The sequence below is a fragment of the Pocillopora verrucosa genome, chromosome 2 (assembly GCF_036669915.1).
Source record: "Pocillopora verrucosa isolate sample1 chromosome 2, ASM3666991v2, whole genome shotgun sequence".
Lineage (NCBI taxonomy): Eukaryota > Metazoa > Cnidaria > Anthozoa > Scleractinia > Pocilloporidae > Pocillopora > Pocillopora verrucosa.
The window spans coordinates 6,303,027-6,329,127 of NC_089313.1; the positions used below are offsets into that span (position 1 = coordinate 6,303,027).

The window sequence follows — 26,101 nt, forward strand, 5'->3', positions numbered from 1 at the left end:
AATTTTTCTCAAGGATGATATATATGCAACCATCTGCCACGCTGCGTACGTGTTCCGGGTGTTAATTAAAAAATTTTCAGCGGCTTACCGCAAAGTGATTGAATGCCTGTCACTGACGATAAGCCAACATTAGACTTTGGAAGAACAAATGGAAGAGGTACGGAAAGATGTGAGAGTGGGGTATTCAGCATAGCACTAATAAGGGAAATTGAGAAAGCTGCGTGTACATGATAACCGATGTTTAACACGGACAAACACTCATAAGTTACCCGCAGCCGCAGCGTCAATATTGATCCTGAGAACCTGCTCTTCAAAGAGCTCTGCACATCTCAGACCGCGCATTGTAAATTTGACGAAAATAAGGGACTTGTCAGAAATTAGCAGGGGGGAGGGGTGGTGGGAATTTTAAATTTAGGTTCGGAAATTAGGTGACCCATCCCTGCAATGGGAGTGAAATTTGCTAACCCTCCCCTTGAGCTTGGCCTAAAATATCAAGGCCCATCCCCCTCATGTAAAAATGTTAAAATCTAGTTCTTGCAATACACTAGGGTGCGTCAGTATTATTCATAATTTCAATAAGACTATATAGCATGGTTATAAATGAAAAGTACATGTTTGTTAAATTCTTGCTATAGTACTTCACAGTTTATATCCATAACGTTCCGTAAACCGTTGTATTTTTCTCTTTTTTTTGCCAAATAAAGAACTTCCTTTTTCTTCTGTGGGTGAACCTCTACATGATCACGGGCATATATTTGCATGACCCTCCCCCTTTTAACTGCCCATTTTTCATGACCCCTCCCTTTTCTGAGGCTCAAAAAGTTGTGACCCCCCCTCTGTTTCCACCCCCCCTCCCCCCCCTGCTAATTTCTGACAAGTCCCTAAGAAAACGTGAGTTTTAATGGCCTATGTGTTCGTGTGTGGCTATGTTGTGATGTTTGTCAACTATAAACGTAAAGGGAATGCAAATTTAGAGGATGACACTCGCTGTGACATCCATCCAAACTCAGATATCTGATGATGATTTTAACAACGTTTTCAAAAGTTTTTGACAAAGTTATTTCGAATTGTAGTGTTTCAAAAATTTTCTCTGATACCTTCTTGTGTCCAGAAGTTTTTTTCAAATTTTTGCCGTGGGGCATGTGATTAATTAATTAACTTTTCAAGCTTTTCCGGTCAGAGAGTGACTGAAGTCTCGATTAGATATAGACCGATCTCTTTTAAAAGACTCTTTTTCTCAGATATCAGATATCTGAGATATCTTTTTCGAAGAAGTGCCAAGTCAAAAACAATTAAATTTGTCAAACTACGATTTCATTTCTAGCACAGATGAAAAACTGATTCTGAGTCTCAAAACAGTCTTTTCAATTTATGACGAACATGGCATAAAAGTTTCTTGTGGCATTTCCTCCTTCGAGTAAATATCAGACTTAGAGCGGTCTTTTTTTCTCAGCGAAATCTGTGTCATGATTCCAAGAAAAAAATTCAGTGAAAAAAAAATTGTTGTCAGCGCGCCGCGCCTCACTTCCAGAGTTGCGCGCGGCGGGCTGCTACGGTTGCTGAGCCAATAAAATGTTTTGCTTGCCCAAGTTTACGAGGTGTAACCTTTTATTATTACAAGATAAGTCCATCAATGTTGATGGAAAATAGTTTATACTCTGTAATGCAAAATTTCAGCGAAGAAGACCGACAAAGAAACACAAGGCTCAAGTTTTCAACAGTAGAAAGGGTCGTTTACTAACTTCTCTCTTCTTCAATTTTCATGACAGGAATTCATAACAAGCTTGTTTTAGTCTGGTAAAGAATATGAACTCGTCGAGCTTTCAACCGCTAAATGGCAAACCTAATGTTTCCATTACTGGGTCGCATTTCATTGAGCCGGGAGCATCAAAGTAGTTCGCCTCGTAGTGTTCTCGGTCATCATACTCGCCAGTTTGATCGGCAATTCATTGGTTTTAAAAGCAGTACTAGAACTTCCCAGAAGATACAAATCATTCACGTACTACCTGGTAGCAAATTTGGCTGTAGCCGAAATCATCAGCTCAATCTGCCTTCCATTTATCATGGTGTACTATGAGACGTACAGCTGGAACTTTGGACAGTTTACTTGTAGGCTGATTATTCCTCTACAAGTCATGGCTATTATTGTGGTTACAAGCGACATGGCGGCCATTGCTGTTTATCGCTATCGGGTAATGACGTTCCCGGTTAAGAAACAAGTAAAAGCATCCATAATGGTGGCGGTGATTGGAGGTTTATGGTTTGCAGCCCTTGCTTTATCACTGCCTTTAGCTGCAACACAGATTTTGGTGGAGTTACCATCGGGGCACAAAGTTTGCAAGTCAAACTTCTCAACCAGTGACCAGAAAATTTATAGCATCGTGAGATCTGTCCTCTCTTACTTAATACCTTACCTGGTCATGATATGTTCCTATGGAGTTGTGGCAGTTAAACTCAGGCGTCGTCAGCTCCGAAGAAGCGTCGACGAAGGGTCCGAGATAACTATGACTACGTCAGCATCACGAAGCAACTCATACGCAGACCCAAGAGCGGCGATCTACGTTCGTCCGAGGGCAGCTAGCAACTTAAACTCCAGATCGGGGTGCAAGTCTAACGTGGAGCTTGAACGCGACCTGTTAAGAATGATCTACGTTATCATCTTGTCATTTGTAGTTTGTTATATCCCCTATCAAGCCTTGTTTTTGTGGGAATATTTTGCAGGCGTGAATGGCCGTTACCACTTTCCTTATCAAAGAATGCTCCGCCGATATTTTTATGTGCTTACGTGTTACCCGAGTGCTCTTCACCCTTTGTGCTATGGTACAATGAACAGATTCTTCGCACAAGCTTTTTCTAAGATAGTAATGTGTAGGCGCTAACAAAAGCATCTTTCAAAAAGAAAACGGAAACTGAAGTCAGTAGATAGTCACTGAATCGAATCACGCTTAGCTCTAAGCTGTTGAAATAGGGGGACACGACGGAGGGGGGGGAGGGGAGGGGAGGGGAACGGGGGTGAACGGGTAGTGGAAGGAATTCACACTGCCCCGCACTTTCACACGCGGACTAATGGTTAGCGCTGCACGAGTTCACGAGTTCCCTTCCTTTCTACTATGAATTTGTTGATTCAGATTCCTTTTAATTTAGTAAAACAGCGTCAATTAAAATTCAGTAGCAGTATCCTATACATTTCTTAACTGGCCGTCGAGTAACTCGAAGAGTGAGGACCCTTAACCCTTTAACTCCCAGGATCTGATTATGAATTCTCCCTTCTCGCTGCTACACATTTCCTTGCAAATAAGTCACAAAAATTTGGTGTTAGATCAGGACCAACAATCTCTACCTGATAAGTTTGAATATCCTCATTACATGTAGGCCGGATAATGTGTGAATATCACAGGAAGAAATTACATATTAATCACTACTGGCAGTTAAAAGGTTAACTCTCAGAGGGGCTTATCAGGACAGTCGGATGTCATGGTAATCTCAGACGCGGACGTATCTATAATAAAGAAAATAAGGTAATACAAAAATAAATATTTCTGCAAGTAAATTTTGAGTTCACAACTTAGAATAAAGATATTTATTAACTATAGATCTGTAAAGTCTACAATGTAAACTGCAATATTATCATGACGTGAGCCCCCTCAATGGGAGGACGACATCTGAGTTTGTCTAATAAATAAATGTTGCACAAAACCTAGAGTGTAAGTCACCAGAAATGGAAATCCTACAAAAAAGAATACGGATAGTGCTAAGATTTCAACAAAAACAGACTGCAAAAAATTTGGTTTTGGGAAACACTGAAGTACAGAAAAGGATTTCAACCCATTCAGGACCCTCGTAAGTAGTAGTTACACAGAGAGCTAATCTTACTTTACATAAACTATTGGTACGATCACCCCTTATTTAATTCGTAACCGATTACTGGTGTTCGATTACGGTCAACTATTCGATTACACTGTCCGATTACAATTGTCCAAAGTGATTGGTGAAATATAAAGCAGCTGATGCACCAATCACATGTGAGGAAATTGTAATGGTTATGACTAATTCGTAACCTCAAGTCTTAAGTTACTTATGAGCATAACCTATAGTACTGTGAATGATCTTGTTATTTAAGCAATATGGCAGGAGAAATGACGCAATCACACATGTGTAGCCCTTTCCACACATGGGTGCATTTCCCAGTTCTCATGTTCAGATTAACTTTCCTCAGTACTTTCGAACCTTGATTTATTTCCAAAAGACTTAATCGCTTCATTAGTAGATTACAAACATATTCCGACTGTGCATGTCCCTCACTTTCAACTGCACAAGTTGAGCAGACCTGAAATGCAAGGCAGTTTTCAGCAACAGAATTGCTGTTAACAAGAATTCGCGGTTAATTCTATTAAAAGCCGATACAGCAACCTATGTTACACAATCTAAGATCACAATTCAGTTAAATTATATCTTTTATACAAACTGTAGAATAACCATAATAACTAACATCTGACGATCTCAAACATTCTTTCCACAATCTCTTTCTCCATTTCGTTTCCTTTTTCTAGTCTTTTTTTTGCCTCTAAATTTGGATTATTTCACAAAAGCTAAACGCTACAGTCAAAGATTAAAAGGTTCCTCACGCTTTATAAACCTAGGCAGAACAAAAACTTAATGGAGAGCCAAATGTCTAAGCATGCTTGCCTAGAAATCGGTTGCAGTGTCTATGTAATCTGGAGGATAGGCGTGCTCACTTCAGTCAAAATCTCTGTCCGGAAATAGGACAGGAGCAATGAGGGTCCAGATAAACAGCAGCAGACCCATCCAACTGGAAGTTATCTTAATCCACACTGCCACACTGCTGTTTGTAAGTTTGTGGATGTCACTGGATTCTGGCCTGAAATTAAAGCAACTTGTATTTAAAAAAAAAAGTTTAGGCTGACTGCTAACAGCACTAAGGCACTAGGTATGAACATTTTGGATTGTTTTAAAAGTCGTACAAATGGAATTTACTCTTTTCATGTGGAGAAAATCAGTATATGTTCATGTATTCTACTGAGCAAATTACACTTCCAACAACAATCTAGAATAAGGAAAGGTGTTTCTTTGTTTCATCACAGGGCTGTGACAAAAAAAAACTTCTGAGTCCCACTGAGGAATTGAACCTCAATGCCTCTGAGGTTCATTTCTTCAAAAGGACCAAGAATTTTTTTCTCTCTCCCATACTTGTGCCTACATCATTATGGGGATCAAAACTTACCATCTTTCACGTCCTATTTACAAAATTTTAGGATATCATTTAAGAAAAACTAATTACAAAAGAGAAGTAACAAAGAGGAAGTGGTAGTGCAAAAACTCTTCAAAGCTGCATGTGTTATTGATTGTTTAGAAATTTTGATAAAGTGTTCTAGAATATACATTGTCCATCTAAAAATTCTGCTCCCAAAGAGCACAGCAATATAACTTGGAACAATTTATGCAGTCACTTACTTGTACCAGTTTGTCAGGGTCATCATGACGTAAAGGGAAGCCAGGAACAACATAAAATGATAAAATGAGTAACTGTAAGCCACCTGATCTTGTTCATCATCATACACCTGCTGTCTGTTCCCTTCTTCCATCAGGTTTATGTCACTGTTAGCACCTCCCTCTTCACGAAGGGTAGTGGCCTCAGTGCTACCTGTCGCACTTGCTGCTGGGTTGCTCATACCAAGTTTTCCCACTTGTGAGCTGCTTGCTGTCCTAACACTTGCATACACAACCATGAGAAACATCACCACAACACCAATGGTGGCTTGGTTGTCAATGCTCTTCACAGAAGGATCAGGGTTTACAAAGGAGTTACATGAAGGATCTGAAATAAAAATTTGGTCCATGTTATTAGTCTGCATATTCTCCATACTGTTCTCTATACATTTCCTGAGGTGTTGACAAGGAGAATTTGTTTAACAATCAAGAGCTTCTTTAGTTGGTGACCATTTCCTTAAATCTTGTGACCTTAATGTTTTATTCAAGGCTGATATTATAGGGAGAAATAAGATGCTGGTCACTCTTAGGGGTCAGAGGGTAAACAGCAAGTAGCACTCAGTCTAGAAAAGCAAAGTGAAATGGTCTTGAACAGGTGATATGCTATGAAAACCAACCACAAAACTACCATGCAAGTCTTCATCTGGAATTTTTTGAGTAAAAGAAACGTAGGGAAATGTTGGTGAGGATGGACATGGAAGGATCTGAAAAAGCAAACATCAGTTGGAATTCAGAGGAGAATTCTATTTTAACTCCTGGAAGTGATTACTATACAACTTCTCCCTATAATATCCATACAATATCCGGCAAACAGGTGGAGAGAATACTCAAACTTATCTGGTAGAAATTGTTATCTTGATCTAAGTGTAACACCATATTCTTGTGACTAATTTAAGAGGAAATGCATAGCTGCAAGAGGGAGAATTGCAATCAGATTTTGGGAATTACAGGGTTAAAGGAAAGAGATAGGCTAAGATCTAATGAGTATGGGATGGTTAAATGTTGACATATACATATTAAAGGGATTTCTTAATCATCCACCTGGGTTGTACAGTAGCGCTGACCATGTCAAGTAAACAGCATAGAGTGTAATGACTGCTGCTTGGAGCAAACCTGAAAAAAGGAAGAATTTAACAATCACACTACACAAGGTATCATCAAAGACTCATAAAAATTGTGATTAAAAGTATAAATAACACTTGATTTGCCTGCTGACTAATCTTTCATCTGAAGGTCATAAGTTTGAGCACTACCTTACTTTGTGAAAATTATTTTTGTGAAAAAAACCTGCAAAATTTCCAAGCCAGAAAGTACTAGAAATTGAGATCTCTTAAACAAAGAACATACCAGATCTGGGCTGGCATTCCTGTATCTTGGGGTGAATGGCCAAAGCGGATGCAATTACACACAGGATCAAATTGAAGCTGATGAAAAACTTGTTGGTATGACATTTCTTCTCAGGCGCACCATCTACACCATGCGTGAAATAGATGTACAAGCAGATAATTCCTGCCACAGCAGTGCCGTACATCAAGAATGTAAAGAAAAGCAGCAGCCCTGCCCAGACTTTGGAGCCACCCTCTTCCATTTTTTCAACCCAAGAGCTGTTCCATGAATGAGCAAAGTCCACAAGAAGAACCAGTTGTATCAAGATAAACAGGAATGCCCCAATCAGGCCAAAGTACATCCAAACTGACAAATAATCAGACCAATGTGTTTGAACATTTATCCTATACATGTAGCCATAATTTGAAGGCTTTATAAAGTAACTAACCCAAGATATTTTGACTGCCCTGATTGGTAAAAAACCTGCCATTTATTGCACCAGTACATTCATAGAAAATTGAGGTGATTTACAACTTTTCTTGTGTTCTCCCAAAATCCCAAGTGGGTTATGCCATTAAATTGATGGAAAGTTTGGTCTATTGCTTATATGAACTAAGACTTAAATATTTTTCTATTTATCCCAATTTAGCTTTTAAAATTTCTGAGACCTTCATGTGATGGGTAATAGAAGTTTTTTTGGATAAGCTATTTCAACATATGGTCTGTAACTGCTTGGCAACAATCAGCAAGTAAAACAATTTGCAAAAAGCTAGAATGAAACATTTTTTGCTTGAACAAAATGTTTAAACAAAGTCATGTAATTACATTCTAATCATTCCCCTTTAACTCCCGGCAGTAATTAATTGGACTTGTCCCTATAAAATTTATACATTATCCAGCAAACAGCTAATGAGAACACTCAAACTTATCAGGTAGAAGTTGTTATTTTGATCTACCACTAAATTCTCATTACTAATTTACAAGGAAATGTGTAGCAGCTAGAGGGGAGAATTGACCATCAATCTTAGAAGTTAGAGGGTTAACAACTTGAAAAATTAAAAAATGAAAAGATTTTGACAGACATCAAATTAAATGGCAAGACACTAGTTGCATATACTTGCAGTACCTTCAACAAAAGTTCCAGTTGGGATGAAAAAAGCTCCAACAATAAGGCCAACATAAATCAAGACCTTGAGACCCCAGAAGCCATTTTGTATTCCAGACCTTGGATCTTTACTACTCTTTACACCATACATGATGAGGCAGAAGAAAAAGAAGAATGCCGCCATGGCAAAGCAGATACGATACACTGCTAGGTACCCAACGAGGCTGTCACAAATCTTGTCTTCTTTCTGTTAAACAGAGTGATTAACAACTTACTGAGTAAAGTTTAAAAAATTATGTCTAAAGCCAGTCAATCATATTATCTACATGATATCCCAAAATTCTTACTAGTGTGGTCAGTAAGATAATCTGAATTTTGTCATTTATCAGTACTCCGAGCTTAAGCCATTTTGGTCACAATGGTGCCTGGAAAATTTCTGTGTTTAGCAGTTGTGTAACACAAAGTAACATAATTATGATAAAAAATAAACACAAAATTAATAGTACAGTGAAACCTCTGTTAAGAAGACACCCTTGGGACCTTCATAACTGCTCACTTAATAGAGGGTGTCACTAAATGGAAGTTTGTAAAAATAGCACAATGTTTGTCAATGATTAACATTCAAAGGTTACTCTGTACTGTGATTAAGTTCTATGTTGTTAATGAAGCTATCCAGAGTTCAAGTTCATTACCTTGCACAAATACCAACTTTAATTGTTGATAATAATGCAAAAACATAACAGCAAAACAGCAACGATAATACATGCAGTACATTGACCTCTGATTACATTTAATGTACTATTTCAAGGACATAATCCCATATACTACATTGTCAATCCAGTCCAGTGTCTGCTAAATAGGGATTTATAACAATAGAAATGAGCCAAATACAATTCATTTTAGTGTCTACGTCCCCTTAATAAAGATGTTGACTTAATTGGGGTTCGTTGTAAATGGAAATATAAGATGTTAATTTCGGATTTAATCATCCACCTGGGTTGTATTGCAACACACATAACAGTGTCCACTTAACAGAGGGTTTCTGCTTTATTGTGGGTCTGCTTAATAGAGGTTTCACTGTATTAGTAAAATGCCATAATAGTGTAAGGCAAAACGCATTGTTCCAGAATAAAAAATGCATCTCATCCATGTCATTGCAGTGCAGGGCCAACACACCCTGCTGGCAACTCTTATTGCATTCTCAAACAAATATGACATTGAGATACTGTCTATAACCCCTCTTTAGAATTACCACTACCCTCTCTGGGCTGAGTATGTGTGTTTACTGGAATCTCACTACAAATCTTCTGTAAACTGGGAAACCGCATTAGATTCAAAACGATATTTATCAAGGGATTGATTAACACCACACAATATGGCCGCTGAAATGGCCGACGAGACGTCATGAAAAAAAGAGCAATACTGAAAGTCTCAAAGGAGAAATGGTAATATTTTCCATGTATTAAACGAGAGAATATCTATTACAATATTGATATGATTTTTTTGCGGTTTGGTAACGATATGGTAAACTGAAAGCAACATTAAGAGATCCGAAAGCTCTGTAGACTTGCTCAGCAGGAAATCACATGAATTTCACTTAAAAACAGACGACAATTCAACGTGTGTTTTCCCCTGAAGCGACTTCTTCTTTCCCATTAGCTTAAATTTAATAGTTAATACAGAAAAAAAATTTCCTGTAGGATTCTGTTACTAAACTATTATCAAATTTCCTCTTGAATCAGGCATTAGTAGGTATCGCGCTTTACAAGGTATTCAGGGGACGAATTGCTCGCTTTTAGGTGTTTTGAAATTGTAGAACACTTTACTGATCTTACCTCACAAAACTTTGGTATTTTATCCATCTCTTCTCTTATTCCTGGTATGAGCACAATACATGACAAAATTAACCCGAAGAGTAGAAAGATAGAGTAGACAATCCTCGTCGATGTAGAGTTCTTGCATGAAGGGCAAGCGTTACAGCACAAACTACAAGCAGCAGAACCACAACAACATGCTATATTGGCAGCACAAGTAGCCGCCGAACAAACACCCAGAACAGCTCCCATTTTGAGGAGGAATGTGTTGAGTACTCCTTACTTTCTTGGGGACATAACAATGGGTCTTGGTCATTACGATGGTTCCAATAACAGATTGTCGCGCAAATTATTGACAGTCTTGCAAGTGAGATTGCGGTCAGCAGTATTTTAAGTAGTATATGACGTATGGTCTCTAATGTTGAAGGTGACGTCTTACTGAAACAGCTATTTTTAGATCTGGGTCAAATCCTTCGAAAGAGCGGCAAAACATCCTTTCAGACTACTTGAATTTCATGTTTTCATGTTTGTGCCACGATAAAAGTGTTCGTCTAAAATTTGATTCAAGATGAGAAAGCGTTAGCTCTTAATACAGAAGAGGGAACATGTTTTCTTTTTCATAGGGCCATACCAGAGCTAGCTCTAAAAAGTAAACACTGATGCAGTTTTTCAATGGTTTTGTCAGCTATGTTTGTAATTGAAAAAAAACTTGTTAAGGCAAAACATGTCAAAAACAATTTGTCGTTGATACAAACAAACAAGTAACCCTTGTCAAGGAAAACTTGCTTACAACCGGATTTGATGAGAAAATACAAGTTTTCAAAGAATGTCCACAATCTTTCTTGCTAAAATTTTTTAACTGACAGGATCAAATATGTTTGTTTACATCACAGTTCAAATAATACTACAGAATAAGTTTCATTTTTTAATAAAAATAGCCATACATTATTTCATTGAAAATTTCTCTTAATTAAGAATCATTGTCTATTTAATATAAATTCACGCAAATCTTTCTTACCATAGGCAATGCAATAGAATCATTCTTGAAAGTCAGAGTCCAGTATTTGATTAATGTCAGTATCTGAGAAGCTGTATACCCTCCTCTCACCTCCCCCTTACTCAACAACAAGCAACTGATAACAAGTTCATGGAGGAGAGGAGTAGGTGCACAGATACTAACATTGGTCCCCAGTATTCATGGCTCTTTTTCAAAGCAAAGGGATTTTGCAAGATCCGATGCAAGATCTGCATCATGTCTCCAAACATTAATATACAACAATTAAATAAAGAAATATAATTTAAAAATCTCTAATCATATGTACACTGAAAATTGAAACCAAAACCAATTTTTTAAAATATAATTTGCTAATCTTTTAATATTTTCAAAACCATTGGCTATTCCACTGCAGTTAATCAATACTGCCCTAACAAAAATATTTCTTTTTTCTTTTCATTAATTAAATTTGTGATTCCAAATAATTCATACCCAATTAATTATCAAATTAAATTAATCAAAATTTATACGATGCATGTATTTAAATGACTAGTGTGGTCAACTGTTTAGTACTTCCATAATTAAATCAAGTTACCTTATCTTCATGTAACTAAATTGCTAAATTTCCATGCCATTTAAAGTATGATTGAATAAATTACTTGAAAAGACATTTTGCAGATACTTATGACCACAATAAAGTACATCAGCATTTCATAAATAGAAAAAACAACAAATTATCAGACACCTCTGTGTGCCAGTCACAACATAATCTTAAAACTAAGAGTTTGCACACTACTCTAATGATTTGTGAACAAAATTTTCTGAATTTCTACCATAAAAATCAGACTACCCTGCCTGATCAATATTGGTAATAGGACCATGTGGAGTCCAATTTGGTCTGTAGTCAAATGAGTGATTGCAAAATCAAGCAACTGTGAAGAGGGACTCCCATTTGTCCATTAAAAGTATGATTACAGACCACATTGGACTACACAGTCCTTTTACCAATTAATCATAACTATTACAATTTCTGAAACAAAAAAATATTTATTTGAGAAAATATCTCTAGTAAAGACATGGTCTAAAGTAAAAGTTTCTCCACTTTGGAAAGTCCCTAGTTTTGTAGGGTAAGTGGTTGTTGCTGTGGTTATTGTAAATAACTCTGTGATTGGTGAGTTTAATTGGGTGAACCTAGTATGATTGGCTGCTTTAACATTCTGATTATCAGTGTCCAATTGAAGCCAACTGTCTGATTACACTGATGTATTACAACTCTACAACTAATTAGTGAAAATAAAGCAGCTGATGCCCCAATTGCTTTTGAGGAAATTGAAATGGTTATGATTGATCAAATAAATGATTCAGGTCCACTTCATGAGATATATGAATGAAGTATGAATAAAGTCATTTGAAAAATAAATTGATTACATAACTATAACAACAATATAATACATGATTACAATATCTGTTAAAATCAGTGCCATAAACAAAGGAAACTACTGTGTGCCAGCCACAGCCTTTGTAATGATTTGCAATTGTATCTATGTTGAGAAAATAAAGCAATAATCTGAAAAAATTTTGGAAATTGAACTATGAGATGCATTTGAAAAATGAGCTTTCATACAGCTGGAAAATAAAATATCACTCTTAATCGCAACAATCAAATAATTGGATCAAACAAGATAGATTCCAGCAACAGAATGAACCGTAGCTAGAGAGCATGACCAATATTGTTTAAGAATAGAACCATCAGGTTATCAAAAGTTTTAATTTTAAGCCTCATCATGAACTGGGGACTTAGAAAATTGACTTAAGATCTCTAGGTGAAGAACCCCTTTATCTCATAATCTTCTTGGGTTTCAGACCAACGACTTTACCATCAGCTGCTAGCAAAATGACTGCAAACTTTTCCCATAACAGAAGAAACCAGTAGTAAAAATAGCTCTTGCATCAAGTCATCCAAACCATTTGCTTTTTTTAAGAATGATCAAAATGAAATCCTTGTTTGTAGAGCTGTTTTAATTTCTCATTATTATCCCTAATTCCCCGCTAGCCTGATTACCAAACACCAATGTGTATCACAAGCTGTCCCCATTGAAATGGTCAGTGCTATGTCGTATAGCCTTGCCCTTTGATGACGACTGACTACTTTCCTCTCCAAGGCCAGAACATTTTCCATTTTTCCTTGTATCTTTTATTGGTGACTTTGAACTTTCATTGCTTTGCTCCTCAGTTTCTGTCATAATTGTTACATTTTCAGCTATGATTGTGTCATCATCACCATTTTCAACTTTGACTCTGTCGCATTTCAATTCTGCCTTACAGCCCTTCTCTGGAGTAGTGTTTGTTGTATCAATTTTTTCCATGATTGCATCTTTCGCTGCAGTTTCAAGTTTCACTTCATATATAGGAGATGTAGGGTCACTCTGTGGTGTTCTCTCATTGGTATTCAAGCTTGTGTTAATAGATGGTGGAATACTGACTGGAACTGGAGCCTGACTAGGTATGGCACTGCAGGTGACATTACAGACAAAGGCTGTAGAGGAGGAGGTAGTGACATATCTCCACATGTGATTGGCTGCAAGGGTGGTGGCATTGGTAGTGTTGTCATGGGAATGGGATGCATTTGCATCATGGGGGCACCTGCAGCCATTTGTGCAATATTTTCTGGTAGATGTGGCATTCCAGGCTGCAATCCATCCATTCCTGGTGGCATAGATACAATGACAGGCATCTGGCTCATGCCTGATACCTGCATTGGATGTTGCTGATGTGCGATGCTACTAATAGGCATCATTTGAGGCTGTGCTGCTACTTGACAGGTAGGAGTGTGTCCAGCTGGTGGTGGTGGCATCATGGCTAGATTGATAGGCATTCCCTGTGGAGAAACACCTGGAACAAAGTTCCCCATTAAAGCTATTCCCTGTTGTTGACCTAGTGAAACCCCACCTTGTTGCCCTGGAACCATTTGCTGCACCTGACTAATTTGACCAGAAGGCAGAGGTATGTGCTGCACATGTTGAGTTGTTACTGCTGGATTAGTCAGTCCAGAAGGATTTGGGAGCCCTGAATGAGGTGATGTTGCCTTGGAACCAGTAGGTACTGAAGTAGTTATGATGGGGTGTGGGATCACTGGTGACATTGCTGTGTTTGGAGTTGGGGATGCCAGTTGACCTGCATTACACAAAATACTCTGACATATGTGCATAAAGGAATAATGTTAACAATGAGTAGAGAAGATGCTTGACTTGCTATTAACCCTTTTAACTCCCAAAAGTGATTAATATGGAGCTTTTCCCTACAATATCCATACATTACTCAGCAAAAAGGTAATGAAAACAATCAAACTTATCATTTAGATGTTGATATCTTGATCTAACATCAAATTCTCTTTACTAATTGATAAGAAAATATGTAGTAGCTAGAGGGGAGAATTAATAATCAGATCTTGGGAGTTCAATGGTTAAGTGTACCACAATTTCACTCTATGTTAAATAACATCTGTACAAAGTTCTCCTTTGAGAAGAGTTGATTACCAAATAAATCTTAAATAATTCCTACTGAGCTGACAAGGAAAATTTGTTTAGCAATTAAAAGCTTCTTTAGTTGGTGATCATTTCCTTAATTCTCATGACCTTGATGAATGATTCAGAGGTGATATTGTAAGGAAATATTGGATAATTGTCACTCTTAGGAGTTTACGGGTTAATTTCTATCAATTGGTTATCCTGTGGTAACCATTTACACTCCAGGGAGGGGAGAGGCACTGTCTACAGTGTCTTGCCCAAGGAAACCTCACAATGATCCAGCCATAGCTAAAACTTGGACCTCTTGATCTAAAGTATCCAGTGCTAGACACTATAAACATGAGAAGACAAGAATAAAAAAATCAATTCCCAGGGTGTCCAAAATGTAAACTGATAAAGGTATTTCCTTTATCCTTGAATACCAATGAGAGAACACCACAGAGTGACCCTACATCTCCTATATATGAAGTGAAACTTGAAACTGCAGTGAAATTGAGGTGGTTTGGCATTCTTTTTTCTAAAGTGACTCTCACCTGGTGTTGTAACAGGAGCCTCTGGGAAGCTTGAGGCATCAATTGCCAGTTTAAGTCTGAATGTTTCCTCTTTGCGTCTGTTGGCAAACCAGTTATAAACACGGCTCTCAGTTACAAGATTTGGACCTAGTCCCTCCACATTATCGTATGGTACACCTCTCTGACTGCACTCCGCCCTGTTACAAGCTTCCACCAATGCTTCCCTGAGGTACAATATTTCACGATTAAATTTAAATTGGGCTCAAAATTTTTTTAATAAATGAGAAGTGAGAGAATACATACATCAACACAGATATACAAGTTTGTGATCATGTTACCGTTCTTCCTTAGAAGGATTTTTCTGTTCTTCATATGACTGATACAGGATACTTGTGGAAGCTGGTCCCCATTTAAATCTGTTTCTTCTTGGTTTCTTTGTTGGACTTCCTTCCACTTCTTCACTTTCTGAAACTTGTCTCTTACCAGGAGTGTTGTATTCTGTTGATGAAAATAGACATTGAATCAGAGAGACTACCTTGTCGCAAGTCCCTTGTTAGCTTTGATTTAACTTTTAGAGGAGTTAATCTTGTAGGTAATGAATCCTGCATTACGGGTAAATAGAAAAAAGACTTATATACTCAGGTATTGATTTTTAATATTTTTTTATTAACCCTTTAACTCCCAAGATGTGATTGTTAATTCTCCCCTCTAGCTGCTACACATTTCCTTGTAAATTACTTATGAGAACTTGGTGCTACATCAAGATAGCAGCTTCTACCTGATAACTTTGAATATTCTCTTTACCTGTTTGCTGAAGAATGTATGGACATTGTAGGGAGAAGTTTTATGTTAATCACTTTTGGGAGTTAAAGGGTTAAGATTTGTGTTATCTTCTTTGGGACCCTTCTATTTAAGAAAAAGATTCCATGTTGCTGTGTGCTGTTCAGTTTAAGATCACAGGTGACTTTAAAATGTGGTAAGAGCAAAAAGAAGAAGAATAAAGAATAAATGCATCTATTCCATTTGTACTCTTCAACTTTTCCACACATTGTTGATATGCGCATCACATTGTAATAACATTGTAATAAAAATGCAAAAAATTTCCTTACGCTCAATGATTTCTTTCCTCTTGTTCTCAAACCAAGTATAGAGCGCTGCTCTTTTGCTTGTCTTCATAGGAGTACCCTTATTAAGATGCTGTGATAAGTGACTCTGATTCAAACCAGTGGATTCCACCACTTCCCGCTGTGGAATGTTGTGTTGCTGCATATACATTTTAATCACCTTTGCTGCTTGCCATGGGTCCATTCTAGGTAATTTAGAAAAATTCAGCCTCAGACTATCTTATTGTCCTACAATTTTAAGAACTTAAAAAAATAATAAAGTGAATTTTCTTTAGTTGATGCCTGTTACCATTTCCACTGTCTGCCCCCTTAACCCTTTGACTTTCATGAATGACCAAAACAGAATTTCTCTTAACAATACACAATAACATCAGGCAATGAAGTGATGAGTAAATAAAATATCTATTAGAGGAATATTGGTTGATCCAATATTAAATTCTCTGAACCAACAATATAAGAATTGTATAGCAGATGTTTATTAGACAGTAAGGAGAATTACTGATTTGATCTTGGGAGTGAAAAGGTCAAGTGTCCCATGATTGTCATTGAAGATAAACATCGTTTGCTCCAAGTCTTGAAGGCAGAGATACCAACCTATGAAATCCAAAATCTAAAGATGTTTGATTTTGGAACATGTCCACTGCCTTTAAACAGGGACTGCACAGAGGGAGGGGCTGGGGGGGACTTTTATCCCCCCCCCCCCACTTTTTTGCAAAAATAAAAATAAATGAAACCAAAAAAAATTAACAAAAATAATGGAGCCAAAAATAGCTTCCCCACTCAAAAACTTGCTGCGGGGTCCCTGTTAAATTTTTACTTCCCACTATCTTGTCTTTGTCTCTTCCTACGAACTGAGAATACTGAATGAACACCCACAGCCTGGAACCATTCCCACTGTCCCCCACCCCCAACCCCTAAAAATAATATATATATATATATATATATATATATATATAGAGAGAGAGAGAGAGAGAGGAATATACAACTATGGAGAGAGAAAAATATACCTCTTATTGACTGAGTTCAGGGTCTGTACTTTAGGTTATGGATCGAGTTTTGTTCACTTCTATCTATGGCCAATCATGAGGTGCAGGCCATAAAACCAGGTGGAAAAAGCAAGGTTTTGTTAAGTACAGTACAAAAGAGAAAATAAGTATAGTAAGGTATGTATTATGCATCTGCTTTTAAATAGAAGGGAAAGATTTTAATTGAAACAAACTTTGAATTTAACAAGGTGCACAGTGGAATATTGCCAACTAAATTGATCATTAATGGGGCACTTGCTGACCCAGAGATATAATTTATTGAGTTCTCCTCTTCTACAAAAAAAGAGTCATTTAACATTCATTTTAAAAAGTTATGAGGGGATTAGAAAATTTATTTCATTTCTCAGAGACTTTCAAATACTTCAAAGAAGGTGGAAAATGTGAAAATGTCCAGGATGGAATTGGTCAGAGAGCAAGAGCAAACCAGTTCCTTAACCCTAAAAGTGACTGACTTCTACTTTCTCATCCCAGTATCACCCTTGAATAAAATGTTAAGGTAATGAGAATAATGGAAATGATCCCCAGTTTAAGAAGCTTCTGATTGTCAAACAAATTCTCCTTGTCATTACTGCAGGAAATTTAAAAAGATCAGTGTAGAGAATATGAATACTGATGTTAGTATAGGATTGTTAGCGCCAATATATTTAGTAAGCCTATTGTTTCCTTTACGGGGTGTGTGGAACGCACCTTAATGTGTGTAATTTATTCAAAATGCTCTTGCAGCTTCAGCAGTTTAAATCTCGTTGCTTTTGTAGACTGTTATTCAGTTTGTTTTGGTTTACTTGGAAACACAACTGCAGTATACAGTACAGTTTATGTAGCCATTTCCAGGACAATGACAAATGTAAGAGTCATTTTTTGGAATTGTCTATTTAGGTTTTGTGTCACTTTTGGCTTGGATTTTTCTCTTTTGTAACTTTTGTTTATAAGTTTATTTCTTTCAGTTTCAACCACACACTGCCCTAAAGTATCGCTCTACTGCAAGGTATCTTCTCACTGCTTGTCAAGTGAATAAGGACTAAATACGTGTTAAAATGTGATTCCTGGTGTCGCATCAAATCTGCTGTGTTGTCTGTTATAGTTAAGGTGTAAAAGGTTAAACATGCTGTTTTGGTATCTTTCCATACATAATTAATTTTCTTTCAACTTTTTTAAAACTCTATGTGACCAGCAGGAGTTATTGTCAAGTTTTGATAGTTCACTTCACACCTTGTTGTCACTGAATATGGGTTTCACTCAATGCCACACTTTTTTAAAATAGCACAGGCAATATGGACTGTAAAAGGCACAGCTTAATTTTTCTCCCTTGAAAAGATTAATTTTCAGGAAAAAAAAATTACAACCTTCTTATCCTAGTACACCGCAATGAACGCACACAAAAGTCTTTCAAAATGATGATAAGAAATTTTCTGCTCAATCCCGTTAATGTCTCCATTTCCGGTGTAGATAATGGTTGTTTTGGATTTTTTTTCATTGTATACATTTCGTGCAAGCTACGAGGAAACTACTACAAAAATGTCGCTGTGACACAAGTTTCAAACGCACTTGCCTGAGGAATACACCTTAGTTATACAACTGATATTATTGTTAGCGTCACCTCATATATTGTCTTTCGATCAGTTGACGACCATGGAATTCTCATGGCCTCGTGAGATAAAATTTCAAAGGGTGTGAAGAAACACGAAGAAAGCGAAATATAAAGCAGATATCCTTCGAATGCATCGCTTGAAACAACTCTTGTAAAGCATCGAACGCTTAAGTCAACAGTTCGCTTCGGTAAGCTTTTCCGACGACGATTCTAAAGGAACGTGTCGTTAGAAGAAAGAGAAAGTGCCTAATTATTGCTTCCCTCTCGTCTGTCAACGAGGATGCAATCAACAACGAAACCTTACTGCGCCGAAGAAGAGAACGAAGCAGGCTACAGATAAAAAAATAGCGAGAATTTGTCTGGCTCCGCCATGCTACACTCAATACTGAGTATTGTATATTTATGCCTAGAACTCCACTTCACTCTGCTGGGGGGGCTTATTCAATGTTGGGTATATTTAATTTCCTTTCTTTAGGTGATGGACCGGGCGAGCAAATTGCATTAACGCGATAGATTTTCTATTCACAACACAATATAAGTTGGAATTGATTTCATGTATATAATGCCCAAATCGTACCCCGTTACATTACAGGATCGATTTCACACAAGAACGTGTGTTTCTCGCAGTGAAGCCTGTTGAAAATCGACATTTGCCAATATTCAGTCTAGTTAGTTTTGGTCGGCTGATGGAAAGGTTCAGGTGAGAGGAGGCGTTGGTTTTGGTGACGGAATCAGTTCTTCGGCGTGATCTGTCGCGCCAGACCCGTGTGATTTATGGAAGTCAAGTTTTTTATTCCGGCGAACTGATGCGAATCGAACATTCGATCGATACAAGTCGCGTGCCCACCATTTAAGGTTAACAATAGGCAAGTAAAGTTTTTAAGATCGGCGAACAATGGAACTACGCGTGAAATCAAAATACGTTCGATTGAAGGAAGAAAAGAACTGGCGCTCTAGGGAGTACAAAAGATGAGGTTATTCACCGAGGTTAAAGAAAGCCGGTTAAATATAAAATGCAAGTAACGTAGTACACATGCAAAAGTTTCTTATCCTCAATCAACTTGCAACAGAAAACTTGGGAACAGCGAATGCGTGATATTTAAGTACGGCCCACCAAGGGATCTCCGACAAATGCATTATGCGCCATGACTCCAAGACGTAGTGTGCAAGTCGACTACGAGGAGTAAAACACTTTACCCGAGCATTTGATCAACAAAGCTGGACCTGTTTTGTGCCTCTAAGTGCACGTTCTCTTATCACCTTCTCTGAGGAGCTTCATCGAGTTTGACTGCCTCGCTTTTGACCTGAATACCTTGCAAAGGATCGCTGGCGTTGTGCTTGGGTTGTTGCTCTGCTGCAGCTGGTACCATCTGCGCGTTGAGCGCTCTGCCCTCGCGCCATTTTGCGTACACTGCTCATCGCAAAGCACCCGAAGGGCGTCTTGGAAATGCCCACTGCTGATCAGAGCTCGCAGTAACTCTCCTTGTAAGGGTGTGATTTTTCCGACTGCTGGCGTTTCTCGCCATATTGTTGTGCCTCGCTTGTTGGTATAGTGAGCAATCGCTCTGCCGTTCTCCTGTTAAAATCAGAGACCAGAACATCGTATTGAGCCTTCATTCATTAATGGTCAGCGCGGCGGTTTTGCGGGAACGTTTCACTTGACTCCTGTGGTTTATTTATCTCCCGTTCAATGCGAGGATCATTAACTTCTTTTCCAATAAAGTTTAAGTTGGTCGTAAACCAACCCTTTTGGGGGTTATAATGGAAGCTACCATATCATTTTCACACCAAAAAAGAAGGCTAAGGGTTCTTCTTTGAAAGGTAATTCTCAAACATGATAGGCAGATTGTGAGCACGTTTCATTTTACAAGAAAAAGTGCAAAAAACGACAGAACAGCCCAAAAAACTGACAAAATCGATAAAGAAAGAAACAATGACGGCCAAAGGAAAACAGAGAGCTCTTTGTGAAAAAATAAATAGAAATATAACCTACTACAAAATTTGGGAGGGTATCTAACACGGTAGCTTTACAGGTTTCCAACCTTCCTCGCCTCATCTCTCACAGCGCGCAAGAATTTTCGACTAGGTGGAGTCAAGGCAATCGATATTCCAAAACAGAGTGCAAAATCACATGGCCAATTATCGGTCTCGTAGTAACTGTTTTATTATCGACAAACGTTTTTTTTAAACGCTGAATACATTGAAACGCTCGTGGCTGAGATTCATTCTACAATTCTACAAAGGCCTAGCCTCTATCAGACAATTCTTACGATCAAATTTATCCTACAGCAAAGATCTGCGTGAACACAACCGACCGCTTCGAGAGGTAATTCAACCTGTTTTTAAGTGTACTTCATGAAACTTCCTGTAGTAAAGAGAAATTTCTTTTGGCTTTTCTTTGCTGTCTTTCCCACTGTTTCCGTTCCCCTGTAAGCGCCTAGAGGGACATACAATTATACAGCTTGTTAGTTAAAGATCAAAAATCAAATGGACATGCGCTTTTGGCCTAGTTCTCTATAAATACTCTCGAATCGGCAAGTCCTTTTATCCAGTCAGCCTCTACGGGCAACTCCCACTTGTCTCTCCAACACACCCACCTCAACTGAACTGACGCGAATTTTTACACCTTCAGCCCTTTAACGCTGCCCTCCATTCGTAATTCATATTCTCGGCTATGTTTTCTCTTTATTATTCAGGATGGTACTGACAGGGAGAATCTGCGAGACAGACCATTAGCTCCTTAAATTCAGCCATCATTTCACAGACCCGATAACTCAATAATTTCTCGTGGCTTCTCCAAGACTGTGAGTTTAATTACGCGAATGAACCGGTATAGTAGAGACAACAAGCCTCACCTTGACTTCCTGGTAAAAGCCACTTCTTATTGGGTCCAGTTCAGCTGCGACCAGAGCCTCGGATGAAGGCAGACTGAAAAGTATGCACTGGCGCACAGTCCCTCCTCGCCTCAGTCTTTCCATCTTCTTCTTCCTCGCTGATGCTACAAAGAATAGAGAGACTGATTAAACTAATTTAATCGCCTGTGCCCTGAGAATATTATGTTGGAAGGTGGATAGAGCAGCGATGGGTGACATTCTAAAGAAGACAGCAAAAATCTACCCTCAAGATACGCTAAATAATTCATGTAGGGCAAGATAAACGATCAAGTTTAACGAAATAATCACACTATAATGCATAGGATGCCACAAAAATGATGGTACGCGTGCTTTTACAACTAAACCCTTCATTTGGTAATTCTTAAAAGAAGGGTCAACTATAAGTTAATGAACGTGCCCTTCGTGCCTTATTTACAGCAGTGAGACCGATGGCGCCCGCCGAGCGGTTTCCAAATAGGCGCGCTTAATGCCAGATCATTCCCACTGTATGCCAAAGTCATGCAAACCTGACAGATTGTTACTGACTGCTGGATATGTTGTACTCTGCGGAAGTGATCCTTGATTGTACCTGATAGAGTAGGCTTCTTCTCCACACGCGTTTTCGAATATCAACAGCTTCTTGGACCTCAGTGCCTAGTAACATAGCAAAACTATTGAAGTGTAGTCGGAGAAAAAAACCTGAGCGCACTTTCAGATGATACGTAGTTCCTGTTAATAAGCTAACGGACTCTTATTTGAAATTTCGGCTGAAGGAGTGAGCTAGTTGGAAGGAGGGGTCTGTTTAATCGAGGGGCGGAGAGGGGTGCTTAATTTTTTTCCTGTTGTGATTCCAATGTAATCGAAGATTCCAAAGAGAGCAATGGGCGATAGAAAATGGTTTTCCCTCGTCGCTTACTATTTGAGAAAACTAGGAGAAGGGGGATAGGGCTTATGCGATAGTGTTTTTGTTTGCCAGCATAGCCTAAGGGGTGGATGTCCATTCGGTAGAGGGCACTTATTCCTGACACTATTGACGCAATTAACGTTTAAAGACGACGTTCGACAAGTATTATACTGTCTAGAGCACGCGTGGCTAAGCAACAACGGCTAAAGCTTTTGTTAGACACCTGTAACTGACATTTCGTTTTTCAACTAACCTCAGCAAAAGATGATGGTTTGGTCCCCTATCAATCGGCCATGGGGCTCCATCTGTTTCTCCCCTCCTGCTGCAGCATAACCTTCATCTGAAAACCAAGATGCCCATATGTGAAATTCACTGAATGTTTTTTCTATTGAATGCAAATGAAGGGATGTCTTTTGTTCTTGACCATCCATGGAAGCTGCAAACTGCATGAATGGGCTAGGTGACGATTTTACCGGGTGGAGAGAATGCCACTGGCCCGTGCTGAGGCCGGAACTCTGACGCACTGCCAAGATTTAAGCGTTTCAGGAGCCACTGATTCACCTGTAGCGATGGACACATTCATTTACATTAGCTACAGTACTTAACAGACTAGACTTAAAATACCACAACCTGATACGAGAATTCTCTACACAGTCAGATTTTTTAAGTAACCGTTATAAAATTGTTTTACATTTTCACATGCCAAATCAGAACTGAACAATAACGGCATGGGTTCTCCTAATCTACTCCCTAGTAATCTTCCTGAGCTGTCATGAACAAATTGTCACTGGATGAATTTTTATGTCTCCTCTATCTCCTTCTCCCTCCGTTAACTTCTGCATGCTGCCTCTCCTCTGCTGTCTTCGACTGTTGAACGCTCCTCTGCTGACAAAGGAAAAAGAAGTGGTAAATACTAAAGACACAATATTGTTTCTAAGATAAGAGGTCGGCAAATAGTTTAAAGGTAAACCAGTCATTGGCAGCAGAGCTCCACTGGGTGTTGCAGCATGGAGTTTCATATCTCTACAACGTTTTTTTAAGATGAGCACAGGGTACTAAATAATTGGAGATCAATGAAAGGGTTTGCATCAAATTGATTCGCGCCTTTCCTTACATTATTGCAGAGAATGTGCAGCTAATGGTACTTGACCCCAGTGTCCTCACACTCGTAAGAAATTGATAGTATGTGGTGAACACAACAGGTGGTTTGATGTCCAGTTCACAGGATAACAAACTCACACGTTACCGAAGAATGGCTCATTGATCGGAACTGCTTACTAAGAGCACTACAAGTACATAGTCACATTAAACAGGAAAATTACACCCAGTTACACATACATTGCCAAAGAACTATAGTATACACGCTTACATACCACTGTCAACTTAACAATAAGTTCTAGACAAAGTCTTGAAAGTCAAACAGTGAGGTTTATGCAAAACTGAACGAGATCCTTTCCTTGACATCTGTCTGTACACCTTTAGTTCCTTAAATTGTTACATAAAAAGAGCCTGAGTAACTTCCAGTCTGGAAAGGGTGGGGGGGGTGGGGGTGCGGGGGGGAAGGAGGGAGAGTATAAAGAGAGGTGGCTAAAGAGAGCAATGCCTTTCAGCTGAACCATTAGAAGTGTACCTTTGGTGACCTAAAATCATAAAGGGTCTGCGAAACTAATTTATATTTTATACAACGATGATATTGCATGATAACTAAACCTACACTGCTTGTCTTGCAGTTAAAGCAGCATGGCCGACATTTAGAGTATTATCCTCTCTGTGCCTTTCTTCACAGGAAAAAAAACAAAAACAAAAACATGCACAACCACAGAAGAAACAATAAGAAATCTATTTACAATCTTGAAACGTTGTGGTATCAATCCTAAAACTGACCTCATTCTGGGTCAAAGCTTGCCATTTCCAACAATCCCGCCTGTAATATATTCTGGACAATACTGCCAGACTCTCCCATACTCCTGGAAAGTAAATATACTTAGTCAATCAAACAAATCTCAGGACTGTCTTTCATAAAATTATGTCATCAATTTTACCATAAAGTAAAAGGACTACCTTAATCAAGCATCGTGCATTCATAGAGCTCAAGAATACATTCTGGCCATCAATCAGCTGTATAGACAAAATTTTTGGATTGCTCCTAGGAGTCGAATTTTATGAGTTTCATGTGTGATACTTAAACAGAGAAGTGCTGTTTTACCCCTCCCCTAGCCTCTCAAAGATCTGACAGTCAATTCTCCTATCTAGGTCTGTTAAACATTACAAAAAAAAAAAATGAGTTATAACCCCTTTGGTATTACTAGTAACGTGGGCAGATCAAGATAACTTTTACAATGAACTAGTTTGCTGGTATATGATACTCTTGGACTATTTTCGGGAGAAGTTGCATGTTAATTCACCCTTAAGAGTGTTAAAGGGTGAATAACAAATAATCAAGGTGTAACTTAAGAGATAACAAATGGCTGAAAAAAAAAAGAACCGAACTACACCAGACAAAATTGTCCTTACATGCTAATATGATTCTTTTTAAAAAACCATTTTAAAAATAGGACCATTTCATATCCCTTTATAGAAGTAGTTCTTTCGATTGTGACAGCCCAGGAGATACCGGTCTTGAAGACGCATCTGAACTAGAATCTCTGACGTACATCATCACTGCTAGTTTCTGTTGTGCTCTCCTAAGGTAAGTGACATTATCACACTCTTCTACCACCTCTGTTGTTTTCACTGTCTTCTTTGGATAATGAATCAATCACATCAAAATTTGACTTTCTGTTTTCAACCCCCTCCACTGTTTCCATCTTCTTACATCAGAGACGGCTGCCTCATACTCGTCCATACATCATACAATGATAGAACTGCAAGCTAAATAACCCAACAGAGCATACCCAGAACCCTGTTTCCTCACACCAAAGAGACCCTATGATATGCTAGTTCCTCACTGGAAAATGAAATGATAGGTAGGGCTTTTCTTCAAGTTTTAAGATGTTGATGGAAAGGCAGATGGTGTTTTGTATGAAGTGTTACCCCTTTTCCAATAGTCACTTTGGTTTCCTCCCATTAACCTTATGACGAATAGTTGCTATAAAACTAGTTTTGCTGGTTCCTGGCTCTTAAATATTGCCTTGGATAGAGTATGGAAGGTCATTCTTAACAGGTCAGAAAGTAACTTCTTACCTGAATTGCCCCGGGAGAAAGTACTTTCCCAGCTGGTACTTCTTTGACATCTTTTTGATTGTCTTCCTCCTACTGCAGTGAACCTGATGACATTATCAAATCAACTAATTACTCAAGAAACCTTCAAACCCAGTAACAAAATAATACTGCTTTCAAAGTTGTAATACCCAGTCTGGTCAAAACTAAATCATTGTACTCTTGTGAAAAAGGGAAAAGAAGAACTTCAACTTTAGAGCCCGTTTACATCTGTATGTAAATAGTAACAAGTTAAATAAGAGGTAGTTTTCTAAAGAACCTGTGTTGTTTTGTTGGTGGAAACCAGATCTGGAGCTGGAGCTGGAGTTTTAAGCTCGATTTGTGATAAAAGTTCCATGACATTCAGACAATCAATGTGGAAGGGGTGATGCTTTACAAGAAACTATTGGGTAAATCAAATGAAATGTAGTGTAAAACATTTGTAACAAATACAATGAGTTTGGATGATCCCATTATGCCCAGAAATATTTGATTGAAAATATAGAAAATTCATCTCACCAATTCATGAAGAACCTTGCAGACATTTTTTGTTTGTATGGTTGCTTGGAGGCTAGAGAAGTA

The 26,101-nt window shown here is 38.3% G+C and overlaps 2 protein-coding genes and 1 pseudogene across 2 annotated transcripts in view; 1 reads left to right on the forward strand and 2 right to left on the reverse strand.

The window, feature by feature from the left end:
- Positions 1-1,775: 1,775 nt before the first annotated feature.
- LOC131790070 (prolactin-releasing peptide receptor-like) lies at positions 1,776-2,953 on the forward strand (annotated as a pseudogene).
- Positions 2,954-3,565: 612 nt separating this feature from the next.
- LOC131790073 (probable serine incorporator) lies at positions 3,566-10,122 on the reverse strand. Its single transcript, XM_059107252.2, has 6 exons — positions 9,775-10,122; positions 7,961-8,186; positions 6,856-7,200; positions 6,550-6,621; positions 5,473-5,836; positions 3,566-4,879 (listed from the first exon to the last, which is right to left on the reverse strand). Exons 1-6 carry the CDS (start codon positions 10,003-10,005, stop codon positions 4,738-4,740), a joined length of 1,380 nt encoding a protein of 459 aa, XP_058963235.2. The 5' UTR covers positions 10,006-10,122; the 3' UTR covers positions 3,566-4,737.
- A 571-nt stretch (positions 10,123-10,693) lies between these two features.
- LOC131790071 (hepatocyte nuclear factor 1-beta) overlaps positions 10,694-26,101 on the reverse strand; it is a 24,333-nt gene continuing 8,925 nt past the window's right edge. Inside the window, 5 exon segments of the mRNA XM_059107248.2 lie at positions 10,694-13,253; positions 13,256-13,921; positions 14,808-15,010; positions 15,125-15,284; positions 15,896-16,095. Of these exon segments, the coding sequence (XP_058963231.2) occupies positions 12,826-13,253; positions 13,256-13,921; positions 14,808-15,010; positions 15,125-15,284; positions 15,896-16,095 (1,657 nt within the window). The 3' untranslated portion in view covers positions 10,694-12,825.

Excerpts from the sequence above, each read along its gene's own strand:
- LOC131790073 (XM_059107252.2), bottom strand. The coding sequence starts at position 10,005 with ATGGGAGCTGTTCTGGGTGTTTGTTCGGCGGCTACTTGTGCTGCCAAT. Across the intron at positions 6,622-6,855 it reads GGAATGCCAGCCCAGATCTG|GTTTGCTCCAAGCAGCAGTC; the intron begins GTATGTTCTTTG and ends TCCTTTTTTCAG. Across the intron at positions 5,837-6,549 it reads AGCGCTACTGTACAACCCAG|ATCCTTCATGTAACTCCTTT; the intron begins GTGGATGATTAA and ends TTTTTATTTCAG.